The sequence below is a fragment of the Rhopalosiphum maidis genome, chromosome 2 (genome assembly GCF_003676215.2).
Source record: "Rhopalosiphum maidis isolate BTI-1 chromosome 2, ASM367621v3, whole genome shotgun sequence".
Taxonomy (NCBI): domain Eukaryota; kingdom Metazoa; phylum Arthropoda; class Insecta; order Hemiptera; family Aphididae; genus Rhopalosiphum; species Rhopalosiphum maidis.
The window spans coordinates 4,528,915-4,545,970 of NC_040878.1; the positions used below are offsets into that span (position 1 = coordinate 4,528,915).

At 28.7% G+C, this 17,056-nt stretch overlaps 1 protein-coding gene across 3 annotated transcripts in view; it reads right to left on the bottom strand.

Annotated features, from left to right (window-relative positions):
- Positions 1-3,939, bottom strand: part of LOC113551517 (zinc finger protein rotund-like) — a 107,424-nt gene extending 103,485 nt beyond the window's left edge. For all 3 annotated transcript variants that reach the window (XM_026953791.1, XM_026953792.1, XM_026953790.1), the window contains exon 1: positions 2,928-3,939. In XM_026953791.1, coding sequence (XP_026809592.1) covers positions 2,928-3,701 — 774 coding nt within the window. In that variant the 5' untranslated portion in view covers positions 3,702-3,939. The remainder of the gene's footprint in view (positions 1-2,927) is intronic.
- Positions 3,940-17,056: the final 13,117 nt, after the last annotated feature.

A 17,056-nucleotide genomic window follows, 5' to 3' on the forward strand; every position in this document is an offset into this window, starting at 1 on the left:
ATCAAAATTATTGTGATACAGGAATTTAGTGTCCAATAGGTAATAGTGAATTTTTGGATCTGCCAAATAATGTCAAATCGTTACACTTGAAAACAATTTTTTAAGTATTATTATTATTATTAAGAATCTCGAGTAAATATAACCACTCAAAAAATCTATACGATTTAGTCTGTTTATATATATATATATATGTTTGTTACCATAAATTATAAAAAAAAACCATTAACCTGTTAGGTTTTGTAATCAGTAATTTTAGCTTAGACTTGTATAAATAAATTATAATGTTTTATATATATTAAATTATTATTTATTATGCGTAAGAGATATTTATGAGTATATAGAAATACATAGCGTACAATAAACATAACAAAAAAAAAATTATTTTATTAAAATGTTATTTGATGCATTTCGTAATTTTGTTTGATGGTTTTTTTTTCTAACAAAGGTTTAGATATTTTGTTATAGTTACAGTTTAGTTATACAATTTGAATAAATATTTACTATAAAAGTTCCAAAAAAAATTAAAAAGACATCAAAATTTAAATAGTAAATTATCAAAATATATTTCTTTTGTGGAGCTTATCATAAATTATTGATAAATATCATATTATTGTAATAAAGACCAATATTTTTAAATTTTCAGTATATATATATATATATATATTGATATAAATAGTTCGTGATTTTTTTTTATTAGTTTGCAATGTATATGAAATGAAATTCGAGGAAAAACTGACACTAAAATCAAACAACTTTATGATTTATTAATATTTTTAAACATTCAATACTTTATTAAATAAATAATATGATACCAGTTAAAATATAAATAAACAGTTTAAAATAATACCTAAATTATATTTAATGAAAATCGATAATTTGTATGGTTAAATAAAATGCAATATAATTAGTAATATAGACTGTTTTTTGTTTTTATTATTAATTATTAGTGATTACATTTTCAAAATGCATTTTCTAGTATATTTACTGCGTAGTTGCACGGTTATACATTTTTTATGTTGTTATAATTTCGGTGTAATACTCATCGCTATTATTTAAATGATGTCACGATTAGTTTCCATGCGTTTTAAGGATACAATTTAAATAAACATAAAAAAATAAAAACCAAATATATTGACCCAAAATCTATTCTTCAAAAATGTTGGTTAAAATTTTTATTTGATATATAAAATAATAAAGTTGTTACTATATTAAGTTTTAGTAATTTTTAAATTAAAAAATGTACCTATCAGTTGAAATAATATTAGATATCTATTAAATAATGTGTCTAATATAATCGATTTAATAAAGCAATCTGAAATATTTATTGTAAAGTTATGTTTGGTAAATGGGGATTTTTTTTTTTAATCACTGTGAAAAACAAAAATTTGTTTCTCACTAGCGTAGAAAATAATTGAAAATAAGCCAGACAGGGTACTACATGTGTAATATATGCCTTACATGTTGTAGGTATCGATCGAGATCGAGAACGAGTTTTGCGGTTTATAATATTAAAAAAAAAACATTTAACTCGTGATTTTAAAATGATCCTAATTAAAAAAAAAAACCATCATTTTGTGTACGTTAGAAGCAACATTTGTCCCTTGTTGACGTTTGAATATTTGAATAATATTTAATTTATTTCGCTCTCTAGGACTCCAGATGAACACGAATGACAATTAAAAAAAAAAAAAAAAACGATAACGTTTCAATATCGTTTATAGATTATGATGAATGACATATTTTTTATTGAGGCTGACGGTTAGGTCCAACGAGGCCCAAAGTGACCTTTTTTTATTTTAAAAAGTAATACGTATAAAATACTCTTATTAAAACTTAATATAAATAATAAATATCTTAATTTCGTCTTACGAATGTTTACATAAATATAATATAGCGCATTCACACGAGCTAGCGATTATTCGGTGCCAATGGACGAATGTTGCAATCTTGTCCGAGCTTAAGATAGAAAAGCAGATGAACTACAAGATTAAAAACTAGTGCGGGACGTGGCTGTGGCGCAGTAGCTGAAGGTTGGTATCTTTTAAAACATAAACAAGTCTAACAAAACTAACAAAATATTGTTCCATAAAAATGCGTTTTTAACTTTTCAAAACTATCGAGAGCGATATCACTATAAAATACAATTATTATTATAGGTACGCCATTATAAAAAATTTGCGGTCGACCGAAATTGCTAATATTTTCTAAGACTGACCTATATGATTTAAAAATCGATACCCGTTTATTCCGTGTATTAATGTGTAAAATAATAATAATGATAATAATATATTATAAGCCACGTTATTTTATAAAACTATGCAAGGAGATGCAATCGGTACGCTTATTATATAATATTATTTATCGGAACGCCATAAGTCGTTTCTGTTGCACATGTCCAATATCGAGAGAGACGATACTTGTGGAATTCAACGGTGTATAAATATAAAACCTACTTAAAATGGTGTATTGCGATGTATACCTTTAAAATTGGAGGGAAAAAGTTTTGAGGGAGCGATGGTGAGAGGAAGGATCGCCGATGTACGAACTGCGATAAGTGCAGCGGTTTTTTTATTAAGTAGTTACGTATTAGTGGTGAGAGGGTGTTGCGAGACTTAAAATAAGGGATGATGAAGATAACCGTGTAATGATTACGCGCACGCGGCCGGAGGTCTCGGCTGTACAGACGTATACAAGCATCAGCGTTTCGCCCTAACGTCGTCCGTGGTAGTGCAGGACGTGCGGGGGTGGCGGCGCCGTTGGTAATGAAAAGTTAAATAACACGTGCGCGCTGTCTGCGGCGGCGGCGGTGGTGGTGGTTTGAGAATCGCGCCAAAACAGCCGCCTTCCCGCGGCCCGCGCGCAAGTAATTACGACTGGTCACCCACATGCGCCCTGTCGCGGAACTGCACGTCGCGCGCGCTCGTCACCTCCACGCCGCCGATCTTGTGATGGTGTCCTCCGCTGTCCGCGTCGTCGTCTTCGTCGTCGCAATCGTCGTCGTCATCGTCGTCGTCGTCGTCGTCGTCACCGTCATCTTCGTCGTCGTCGCCGGACGTGCAAGCACCCGCCGCTGATCTGTTGCCCGCGATGGACGGTTGTTGCTGCTGCTGGTGATGACCCATGAGTTGGTTTTGATGATGGTGACCGGCCGCCTGCAAATGCAAGCCGTGCGCGTTGTGCAGCGCGGCCACGTGGTGATGACCGCCGACGACGCCGTGGTGATGGGGGTGCAGTTGTAGCTGTTGCTGGTGCAGCTGTTGGTGGTGCTGCTGCTGCTGTTGGTGGTGCGCTTTGACGGCTTTGCCGAAAGTGGCGGCCACGTTTGCGGCCAATAGCCGTTTGTAGTACAGCGACGGGCTTAACATCAGCGATTCGGCCGGCCGTAGCTTGGCTGCAGCGGCGGCCACAGCTGCGGATGCGACCGATCCGCCGGCCACATCTTCGGGTGCCGGACGTACGGTCGGTGGCGGAGACGGTGTAGTCGGCGAAGGTGGAGATCGCGGCGGCGGTGGCGGTGGTGGTGGTTGTAGTAACGGTGGTGGCAGCGGTGGTGGCGGTGGATCTGGTGACAGTGGCGGCGGCGGCGGCGGTGGTGGCGGCGGCGGCGGCGACCGCGAAACCGCATCGTCATCGTCACCGTCACCGCCGCCGCCGTCGTCGTCGTCGTCCGGTCGCTGTTCGTTTCGCTGCCGTGTCGTCATTGCAGTTGCTGTCAGCGTGGTGACCACGGAAACAATGTATATTATGTATATGTGTGTGTGTGTGTGCTGATGTGACGGCGGTGGCTTGCGAGCCACAACGACGTATCGGCGCGTGCACGAACAGTACAATCACAGCGATTGTTCGTATATTGTTTGAAGTTGTGAACGTTTTTTTGTGTGTGTTGAGTTTTTTTATATGTGTGGAAAATGTCTCGCGCTCGGGAAAACCGTACAGAACGAACGATGCCGGAAAACTGAGAAGGGGAAAAAAATCGTCCGCGGCGAGCGCACACACACACACATGAGATACATGCAAGACAAAAAGAAAAAAAAACCTCGGGACGAAGAAAAGGAACAGGGTGGGCATCGTCGCGACGACGTCGGGGAGGTGCAATATGAGAGCGAGCGCTAGACGGCAGAGTGAGTGAATAAGAGGAAAACAGAGTGAGCCAGAGGGACAGAGAGAGAGCGAGTGAGAGGGTGTGTGAGAGAGAGGGGGAGTATTGAATAAAGGTGGGTCGTGGAGAGAGGGGAAGGCAAAGGAAAATGGAAACATCGTACGAGTTTAGGACGCAGTGGAAGGGGTACATAACGTCTACCCGCCATCCACCCACCCTCGCACGCACACCCCATCGTACCCCCTCAACTTTTTATTATATATATTTTTTTTTTCGCCCTTGTACACTTATTGTATTTTCCCTTTTTTCCGAGGACGCGTTCTTTCTGTTCTTTTTTCTCGTTTCCTTTTTATTTTTATTTTTTTATCCCATTTTTATTTTGTTTTTATTTTTTATTTTTGTCAGGGGTGTATTTTTTTCCTTTTTCGGGTTGTGCATCCCACCAGCTCCGTGTATGTGTGGGAGATATATATAATATATATTATGTATACGCAATAATAATTTGACTATGAATATTAAACGACATATACAGACACGAAAAAAACAAATACAACTAAAGAGTCAGGGTAGACACAAAAGAACGCGCAAAGTCAAGCACGCAATGAACCGATGCCGAACCGTTTTACCGCTTCAGTCGTTGACGATGACGGTCGGTGAGTAGGACGTAGTGATAGAGGCGGGAGAGGTGGTAATGAGCACGTTTCTAATTGAAGTGGTCATAAGATTATTTTTGAAAAAACCGTTTTATTACTTCTTGAATAAATAAATTTAAAAAAAAGTATAAAATCCAACAACTTAAACTTTAATGCATATTAAATCACTATTTATATAATACTTAATAACACCCTCTGAATTCTCCGCATCATAATAGCTCAAGATTGCATTTAGATTTATTATCTCAAGTACAATTTACACAAGTAATTATTAAAACTAAAGAGCCCAAACCAACTCTACAAATTATTAAAATCACTGAAAAATAATTTATTTTTAGAAAACATTTATTAAAATAATAAATTTATGTAAGTTCTTATATATAATAATAGATAAAGGAAGTAGTATATTTAATTTATATAATTTATTTTAGTTTTCACTTATTGGCAAATATCGGTAATATTTAACATTTTTAAAAAGTCTAAACTATAATTTATAAACTAGGGTTAAAATAGTTTATGCTAAATTCTTTCAAAATAGATAATATTTTAATTTGGGAAATATATCGACTTAAAAGGATCACTTGGCGTTTTATTTGTTTTCTCTCTTGGAACCACGCGAGACGTAGCAAATTTGCGCGTTCAGCAGAATCAATCTTGTGTTATTAGCTTTAATATCCGAGTGAATTGACTTATTAATAAAGTTCAAGTTAATAACATTATCTGTGTTTATAAATTTGAAATTTCAGAAGAAATATAAACGTACAGACATAATTAATGTTCTTAACTGTAAGTCTGATCTTGTCAATTCATTCAAATATTAAAGCTAACAACATACGACTGGTTTTACTGAACGCAAATTTACTATGTCACTCTTGGGTCAGAGAAAGAAAACCAATAATGCACTGATATCTATTTAATGCCTAACATTTATTTATTATGCTACATTTTCCATATAGGTACATAAATACAAAATAAGATTTTAATTGACAATATTTCATGTATTATTAAATTATTTATTGCCTGGTTTAACACCAGCTGTATATAAATTACCAATAAATTATGAAAAATCATTGAATTACCAACATAAGTACCAACTAAAAGAAAACCATAGATATGATATTTTTGTAAGAGATTAAATAGGTATATTGTTACAAATACTTTTTGGTGATCTAATACCTATAGATAGCAATTTATTAGTTAATATCAATACTAAAATAACTTTAAAACAAAATTACAATTTAAGCATTAGAATTATAAAGTTGGCTTATCATTTTACAAAGTTTAAAATGTAATATAAAAATCAAAATATTTTCTCGATGTTTAAATTTAATTTGTTTAATAATATTAAAGTTTTTACCAAATTAAAATGTGATAATTATATTTTAACTAAAAGTAATATTAACATTATTCTGATAACATTGGTTACGTGTTTCATTTAAATTACATTTATAATATTAAAATTTACAATTTTTTTAAATATTCTAAAAATATAGATAATTTAATAATTAAAATAATATTTTATTTAATACTTGAAGAACATTTAAAGTCAATTAAATTAAATTTATAATGTTATATAATACATTTAAATTTAATATAAATTGTACATTAAGTAGATAATTTTTATATTACCTGTATAATAAAATAATAAATTATATATATTTAATAATTATCAATTAATATAAAAAACAAGACGCTCTATAAGTATTAGTGTATTACATAATATAATATAGTTAAATATAGTGAAAAAAATAGCATGTTGTGAAAATATAATATAAGCTTATATTATTATAATTATTATGGTTATGTCTAACAACTAATTAAAACCTAATAACCTGCATTTTATATATAAAAAAAAATGTATATTTATATATATCGTAAAGATATTATCTTATTAATTATGATAAAGTAATCAAGTCTAAAAATATTTTGTATCAAATTTGCATTAAGTATGTTGTTGTGCATTTGTAGCTAAAAACTACAATCGATATTAAAATGGTAAAAATAAATAAATAATTTAATCTTTGATAATGAATTTAATTAATTATCATTAAACATGTTATTTAAAAATATATTATTAGTAAAATATACAAGCATTTTTTGGTTAATTACTGATTTTATATAATCATGTACGCATAATGGATATGCATGTATCCATAAATAATTACCCAGATGTATACTAATTTAATTAAATAAAAAAAAGAAAGAAATTAACTAAAAGTGTAGTTAAGTCGAGAACATCTAATAAGTAGAATATAAAAAAATGTGCATATAATAAGAATTACTGAATAGAATATCACCTTTTAAATATCGGCCAAGTACCGTCACTCATTGGTTTACGAGCTAGTGGAAAACATATTGCATGTATTCAACTATTGTTAACAAACTTAAGTAGGTAGTATAAACCCAACCGCAAGAGCCGGTGAAAAGTAAAATAATAATAATAAAAATACAAGAGCTCACATTTATAAGTATGATCATGTATTTTTTAGATTTGTGACGGTAAAAAAAGAGCTTTAAATTTTAATATCGTTTGACTCGTATAATATTCACCCTTTGGGACCAACACATCCGCCTTGTTATTTCATCTTTTTTTTTCTGAAGGCGTGTAAGAAAAACTCTTCAGTTTTTTTTCCCATTCTATCCGTCGCTCACAGATCCCCTCTCAATTTTATTTCATTTTCCTAAACACATTAAGTATCTTGGAGAGAGAGTTTTTTTACAGACGGTTTTTTTATGTTACCCCTTTTTGGGATTATCATAATAATAATAAATGATTTTAAATTACAAACAAAAAACATACGCCTAATCATAAATATAAACGGCTTGTTTGTACGAAAAATACCGGGGGTTTCCAATAACACAAACAAACATTGAAGGCGGGCTATGCTAATTTGGGGCCTGAGGTGCCAATTTATTCCGCCCAAATCACACGCAAAGGTGTCGCAGTAGATTCCTGTCGTGGAATTCATTTAAAAAGAAGGTATAAAAACGGGTCATAGCAGGAAGTTAAAAAAAACACATAAATATGTCATTTCACTTTTTATGAAGGGTCCTATTAGCAAAATAAAAATAGAAAATAATTTTCCTTGAACAGTCACCGTAAAAAGATAATCTTTTTTTTTAAATTGTTAAATATTTAAGTAAAATTTTGTTAAGTTGATAAATACAATATTTAAAATAATCACTCAGAAATTATTTTAATTGATACAATATACAATAATTTATAATATTATATATATTTATAAACTGTTATGTATTACTTTGACTGGTTAGGTTTTAAGATGCAAAAATAATAAACATTAAAACATAGTTTATTTATATTTTATAAGATACTGTAATATATTTTTTTTTAAATAAAGAATAAATCTTAAATATTTAATCATTATCGAATGTTAAAAATACGACTTAATGTAACAACCTGTAATTAAAAATGTATTAAATATTTAAAAGCGTATAATATTAATGAAAAAATTAGTTTGTATTAATTAATATAAATATTTTATAAAATTAGTAATAATTATACAGTATAAACCAGCTAGCAGATAATATAGGTGCTCAAATATTCATTCTCTGATATTACATCTGTAGTTTCCTGAAATGCATTTCGTCAAATTGGCCAGAATTTATTCAAATTGTATGCATTCAATTATTATTTCTTAAATACTAATTTATCAATAAGTTAAGTCTTTTCGATGGCAATTTAACGTCAATAAAACTAAAAATCAAAAATTTTAATTTCACCTTTTTCTCATGCCTACAAAAACATTCAATAATAGTTATTTACAAAGATATCAAGATTCTAACGTTGAGTGGCATAGTGGAACTTTGTTTTATATTATATATCTATATGCTCTCATTAATAAATCATAATATTCGAAAAACAATTTTGAATTGAGTTTCATTTAGATTGTAAACGCCCGAGATTTTTCAAAAAACATTTTCATAATTACAAATTAATTTGAAGTATACTCTAAAAATATAATACAATTCTAAAAATCACCAGTAAAAAATAAATAGTGTTCAATTTTCAATGACGTTCTATGTAAATTATCAAACGTTCTGTCATAAAACGGAACTTTTTTTTAAAAAAAAAAAACCATTAATTACACACAAATAACTATAAAACCAATGCATACATCATTCCATTCTAAATATGAAAAAATAATATAAAGACAGGTGCAGTTATTAGTTTATTACCTACTCGTTGTATTTGATTTTTCAAAAAGCATTACTCAAATAATGACTGATCCGTAACAAATACATGTTAAACCTAAATTATATAAGTTACTTTATTCTATTGTAATTATATGAGTATGAAGTATAAATAAATTGTTTGAACTTGGAATACATTTTGAAGGAGTAAACTAGATATTATATTGTATTGTATAAAACAACCTCATTCATGTACTTATAGAAATGTTATTTACGTACATAAATTGTTCACTCTGTGAGGTGTTTTTTCCTGAAAAAAGTGAAGTTCGTTCCATTTTCTTTATTTTTTTTTATCAGAATATTATTATTTTGTATTCGGAAAAATATTGTTTTTTCATTTTATTTCGTCATATTGTGAATGCTTTGGAACACGATTGGAAGTCGTCGAGGAAAACAGAAAACAAAACACTCGTTGGTAGTGGTAGTGGAATTGTTTTCATTTTACCCCAAACGGTAATGCCACCAGTATTTCCCAGCACCAAGCACAAAAACAAAACAAAAGCCACGCTGTGGCATATTACAAATGGTGAACTATACGAAATTTAAGAACAACATAACATACGTGTTATGTCGGTGGCATGAAAAAAGAAAAATTGAAACTGCGTGTACCCTCTCCTCCGACTTTCAATCTTAAAGTACTTTAAACAGAAATGGAATAACGTTCTCGAGCAGCAGGTGTTTACAGTAAAATTCCCTAAGTTTTTATCTTGAACGTTTTAGCTTTACGATTTTATAATAGATAATATATACTATTCACAGGTGAAATCATAGAAAAAAGACCTAATATACCATAAAGTTAGGATTTAAACAAAAACGAGGAGTTACTTTGGATTTAATATTACATCATCTTTAAAATATCCTCAAAAGTACTTATGTTTAATATTTTTAATAAAGAATTATATATGATAATTTGTTCGCGATTGCAACTTGTAAAATTTATAATTTTAAATACGCAATACTAGTACCGTATAATTTGTCAGCTCGTTTCATTTGCGCACAAATATGCACAAAAGAACTGATTTATATCGAGATGTGGCATGTCTTATTGCTATAGACTAAGTATATGCTTACTGAATACAAATACCCCAATTTTTTGAGAAAATTAAAGTCCTCTTTTCACAATAATTTTCTGAAAATTATACGAAATATTTGTTTCAATATATTTACTATTTAGCCCCCTTTAAAAAAAAAAAATGTATGATATTCTAAAATATGATTTAAAAGTTTAGCAGTACAATAAATTATCATTTAATTTATAATGTTCATGCTATATTGGAATAGAAAAAAATATAATAAAAGTTATTTATAATGTGTAGAGTTTAATAGCCTTATTATAAGTGAATGAAGGTGATTTGATGCATTTTTAAAAAGTTCTATTTGAAAACTAATTAACATTAAATTATTTCATTTTTTTCATGCCCATTAAACTAATATATTGATGCACTTGGCTTCAATGAGATCTAGGTCACTTGCAGCGTCCGGTTGCAAGGGCGTGTTTTAACGACCACCACCCTTTTTCACATGCATTCCTAGAAGACGCCCGTCGGTGTCTCGAATGCACCAGAAAGGCGCCAGTTCAGTTTCCTCTCTGTTTACTTTTATTGCATAGAAATCGCATTGAACAAGAATTGCTGTATTTTTATAAATGTGTATATGTATACATGTATGTACCCAGAGTTTATGTCAATTCTAGTTTATACACACAACGTACATTTGAATTGTCCAAAAGATTTGGTCGAATTTTCTTATGAAATAATATAAATTGTATTTTGGTGGAAAATTTAAAACATCGTACAAAATATAATATCTATAAAAGTATATTTAGAACAAATATATACTTTTAAAAATAAAAACCAAACTGATAATGTAAAAATAATTTTAATGAAAGAAAAAATAAATTATTCATTATTCAGTTAATATTATATATATTCTAGAGAAATAATCACTAACAGACACTTAACTATAGTTATTCATATTTTATTTTATTACTTTAATAACATATTAAAGTTTATGAAATGTGTTCAACGCTACATTTTTTAACTATACATGAAACTTAATTTATTTAACATATCATTAGGAAATTATCATATTGATACTATTCAGGTATAATATTATAATAATTATCTAATCGTTCATAGTATTTATCACAATTTATTTAAAATAATTTTAATTTATTATTTATATTGCACTAGAATTAACGCAAAATAATATAAATTAATATTTCTTTAATTTTAGACGTGTTATAAAATATATATGAAACCAGTCGAAAATAAGACTGTTTGTAAAGTGGAATTGTCTTACTTATTAATCATTATGACCAATAAATTTAACTAGGTAACAAATTATGTGTTGTATTTAAAATCTTCACAGTATAATCTATCCCAGTTTATTTACGTAAGTTATAAGTTTTAAACATTTAACATATTCGTAAACATCTTTATCCATAAAACAATTTTTTGTATAAAATATTATTACGAGTACAATTAGTGTATAGGTATACTAAGTGATTAATTTAAATTATCTATACTCAGTACATTTCGAATTGTTTTTACTTTTATAAAATATTATCTTTACATAAATTTATATCATTAAAAATAACATTTTTGAAAAAAAAAATATATTTCCTACAAATAATTTCTATAATTGTAATGTAGTATGTACATTTTAAACATCATAATTCAAAGTAGAATATTTTTTTCATAGTATTTGACACACGGATACATAAAAAAATAATTACAAACTCAATTAGTTATAAATTATAACTTAAAAGTAGGTAATTAATATTTTTGATTATTGGAGTAGTGGACTATCGTATTGTAAGATACTTTTGGTGTGTCACTCAGCACTCTATTTTACTCATTTAAGCTTTATATAGGTTAAAACTTATAACTAATTGTTATTTGTTCAAAGTTAAATTCTTATGTACCAAAATAATTGGAAAAATACTTAGCTTCGGAATATTAAATTAATATGTATGCTAATATATTATATTAATATGAATTTAAAAGAAAAAAAACTGAAAACATGATTATGATAAAAAAATATAGTTTTTCAAAATAAATATAACTTGTAATGGCATTAAATTATGTAAAAAAAAAAAATAAACTTCATATTAATAATTGTAAACACTTAAACCTAAAAAAATATAAAATAATATAATATTTAGACCTATGAGTATATAATATAGGTACCTACGTAATTTCAACCAACCAAAATAATAATCATATAGTGATTATTGCGGAGTAAGTATAGTTACATATAAAGAATTGTAATTTTTTTTTTTTTTTAAATAAACAATAAAGTAAAAAAAAAAACTATTGTAGTCATTGTTGTATTCTATGAAAAAATCATAGAAAATAAAATATTAAGAAATAATATAAGTATAGCTAAAATAACTATACCTATATCTTTACAAAATTCGAATTTGTTTACGTAAATATTTTCAATTGTATATAATTATTCATTTTCGTTCTTAATAATTACATTTTCTTTTAATGTAAACAATTACGTTGTTTTTAAAATCAGTCATTATCTTGATGACTATTTAAATTGTGCAGACATCAATTCCCAATTTGGTAAAATGTCAGTAAACATAGACACATATTATGAGTTCTAATGAGAGTATTAGCGTTTTATATTCTGTTGATAATGTATTATTTTTTTGAGTATACTGAAATAATCAATAAATGTGTTCAATCACTTAAAAAACAAAAATCAAACAAACATTTCAAAAGGTTTATGAGGTATATGAAGATAAGCAAAACAAAATATTTATTTTAAACCAATTTTTAACATAAGACTGGTTAGTTTAATACAAATAATATTTTAATTTTAATTATTTAATAAAATATGTATTTACAGTTTAAATCATTTTGTAAAAAGCACGTTAAAATCAACATATCTAGTAACATTTTATTTAGAAAATAATTAGATAGTACTATCTATACAAAAGGATGCACATTTTACATGCTTGTGAATTTAAAAATTGTCAGACAAAATCGTCAGAACAGAATTTTTAATCAACTATAATTTATGATTGTGTATGCAATTAAATTTAAAGTCGTTATAACTACATTGATATTTTGTAAGATAATATCTATAAAAATAAAATGACAATTTAAATTTTTCACGTTTCTGAGCTATTTTATTAATTATTTTTTTTTATATTTTTTATATATATTTTTATAGATTTGTCGTTAAAAAAATCTCAACTAGCAGTCCTAGTTAGTACATGAATCTGAGCTATACAGGATTTTTGTTATCCTTACCTACTATACAAAATGACAAAAATTTTGTACCAATATTATTATTGTCGTTGTTATATTTTTTACAAAATACATTTTAAATGTTGATATTGCATTTAGTCAAATATAGAAACAGACTATCTAACCAGCATTAATTTATTTATATTATTAACGCATACAAGTTAAATTCCATTATATGAAAATTATTTTTAAAGTAGAATTTGTTAAACCATGTAGTATTTAAAATTAAAACAAATTTAAGAATAATATTTTAAATATATATGAACATTATCGATATTATTTTACAATAATTATTCAATAAAGCCTATTATTAATATAATATTATAATATACTATAAAAGTTGCTTTGTGTTCATAAAATTAATACTATTAACTTAAAGTAAGTCGTAAGTGTATAACAGTATAATATAGGTACACGTGTTCGTATGCCTATATATTTTTAAAGATCATACAATTTGATAGGTGCCATTTGATTATTTTTACATTTTTATCATAAGATACTTACAATATTTCTCAATGAATGGTTTGCAATTGCAAATATTATAACTGGTTCGTTTAAATATTAAAATTGTAAACAAGAACATTTAAAAATAAAACACAACAGACCATTATCACTGTTGGTATATTAAAACACATTTTATTCCGATCACAATGTATCTAATCTATAAACTTTACGAGAAAACCATTGGAAAATGGACCTTTGCTTTAGTGAAACATAATAGGTACAAATTAATAAAAATTATATTTAAAAATACTTGACGCTTATAAGCGCGTTACGAACGGTAAACAGACGAAAAATGTGGCCGTCAAAATACTAATAAAAAAAAGCTCACTGACTTGGGCAATACAAAAAAAAAAATATATAAAATAAAACAAAATAAAAATAAACTAAAAAAGCCGGTCTTGTTTTGATAGGTGATTGGCCGACTGGCCGCCGGGGCGCGCTCTACTCGCCGGCTTTTTACCCTGGTCCCGCCCCTCCACGAGCCAACGCGGCCGACTGTCCCGTGTGGAAAAAAATCGCGGTGTCTGGACACGATATGGTGGACGAAGAGTGGTTAGGGGTAGAGAAAAAACCCATCCGCCGCCGGATCGGGTGGTTGTGGGAAGCGTCGGGTCTGCGGCGGTGATGGGAGGGGGGGTTAAAAAAAGTGAAAAATAAGCTTCCCGGTGGAATCGATAAAAAAATTCCTGCGCGTTTTTTTCACCAAATCCAAATGGGGTGGACGGTAAGGACTGGTGGTGGTGGCAGAAAGCCCGACAGAACTAGAGGAGGGTCGCGCACGTATATATACATAGCGCGTGGATGGGTATATCGTCACGGCGGCGGATTGTATGGGGGAGGGCACCGGGTGGGTACCAGTTAATTCGAAACACCCCCGCGTGCTACCCCCCGGCACTATAGGTTGCCACGGACGGCAGCAGTGGTTTAAATGCAACCTGCCTCTCACCTTACCCCGACCATGCATCACCGCCACCACTGCTGCAGCACGGCGACGGTTCTGCAGCAGCATCACGATCGCATCGTCCTGAAACATTCCACACATAGGTATACCCATACTCACAGAACTGCAGCAGTACGGGATGCCGTTAAGTGCCCGGACTTCAGTTGCTAGTATCCTATAATGATAGCACAAAGCACCGAGGTTTGCAGTAAGTGGATGGTTATCACATATACATATTTTAAACCCACGGTAAACAATACTTGAAAATTGTATATTTAGTATGCAGTTTCTATTAAAATATAATAATCTAAAATAACAAACATGTCCGCAACGAAAAGGTGATGATTATTGCCTATATGATTTTCCAAACAATAGTTATACGAATCACAGATTATTAAACGGTAATATAATGTATATTACACAAATTGTTATGTATCGTATTACAATACAAACAATTTATACGTGGATATCGATTTATTTTTATGTATTACAAAATGTGTGTGTAATGCAATAGTGTAGTAATACATGTCTCACGTAGAATAATTTTTTGTTTGGACGGTAAAAAAATATTATATTATAACGTTTATACAATCTACTAAAAGGGATAAAGTTTATGTATAGAATATAGGTATAATAATATTTTACTGTCTTACAGATGTCTTTTCATTCTCGGTGTGGCATTCACCTCATATTTTTTATGACGAATGATCCATCATCATTGTTATAGTAGGCATATATAAACGTTTAAGGAAAAATATGATATTATATACAATTACAATTATAGATACTAAATATTTTGTTATTATTAGGTATGTGTAGTATGTACTTAGATTCGACAACATTGATTTTCTATCTTATTTTAATAAGTAAATTCAATACTAATAAAATGTTATATGAGTTTGTTCAATAATATCCATTTAAATATATTTATTTTCGTGGGAAAAGTATGTAGAAAGTTATTTGATTAAGTAAATATATAACTCTACTCATTTTATATAACCAGTTTCCTAATAGGTACCTATGTAAAAAAATTAAAAAATCATGTATATTTATTGATAGTTAATATTAATTTAATTAGTTATGTGGGACTAATATTAGTCAAAACTTAAAAAAAATATATATTATTATTTTTATTTATTTAATTTATAGTATAAATATTTTCACACGATTTTTAAAAAAATTAAACAAACAGAATTCATTGGTTTGAAATAAAAAAATAAATCCAATAAGTATATAAAACATTCACTTAGCAAAGTATATACTAATATTATACAATGAAAAAACAATACTAATGCATTTATTATTACATAACATTCACAAAATATATAAGTACAATTATATGATTGTAAGTGTCAAATAGTTATATTATTATTAACTGTTATCGGTGTTATTTTTCTCAAAGAAAATGGGATCCAATCATTTTATCGACATTAAAACTTTGTTTAAATTACACAATCGAATAAAATTTCAGACCACTACAATTCTAAAGAAAAAAAAAATCCAACAAATGATTAGTTAAACCAAACTAAAAGTTAAAATAAAGTAGGATAGGATACAGATTTCCTCACTCAACTAGATGTGAAACAGTAGTGGTGGAGATTTTAAACTTTAAAACAAAAATAAATGGTTCTAAATTCAAAAAAAAATTTTGAGTCAAAGAAAGACATCGCTTAATGAAAATTTGTTAAACATTGTTAAAGGATTGCGTTTGTAGTATACCATACTTTTAAAGAAACTGCAGAGGAAATCATAAAATTGACCTTTAAAACTATCATCAAGATTTTAGAACGAACTATTTATTTATTAATGCGCCTCATGAAACTTGTAAATTACAAGGCATAAGTGTCCCAAATTTGTTATAAGTATATTAAATTACTTTTTAATGTGTCAACTTTTATAAACTTGATAAATTTATTTTAAACATCCCAACAAATAAATCTTAGTAAATTATATTTTTCTAAAACTTTGTAAATAATTTATAAGCTTACAACCGATTTTATATTTGTGTAGAGAAATGTTATTTTAACAATAAACTTTGATATTGTATTATTGTTACATTATAAAAACAATTTATATTTTAGAATACGAACATTTGTTTGTATTTACAGTCATAGAAAATATGACGTATTTCAAAGAGCTCACTTATAAATATATAAGTTCACAAATATGAATTCAAATATCTTGTAAATATTGTCAATAAATAAAAGCAAAAGTGAAAACATAGTTTAATTTTTTTTATAAATAAAAGCAAGGTAAATGATGTGCGTGGAAAGTTGTCTTAAAATTGCATTACATTCAAAAAATGATATAAATCTTGTTATTCTATTCACCAAAAAATTGTTACTATATTTATAAAAACTTAACTTTTATACATGTAAAGATG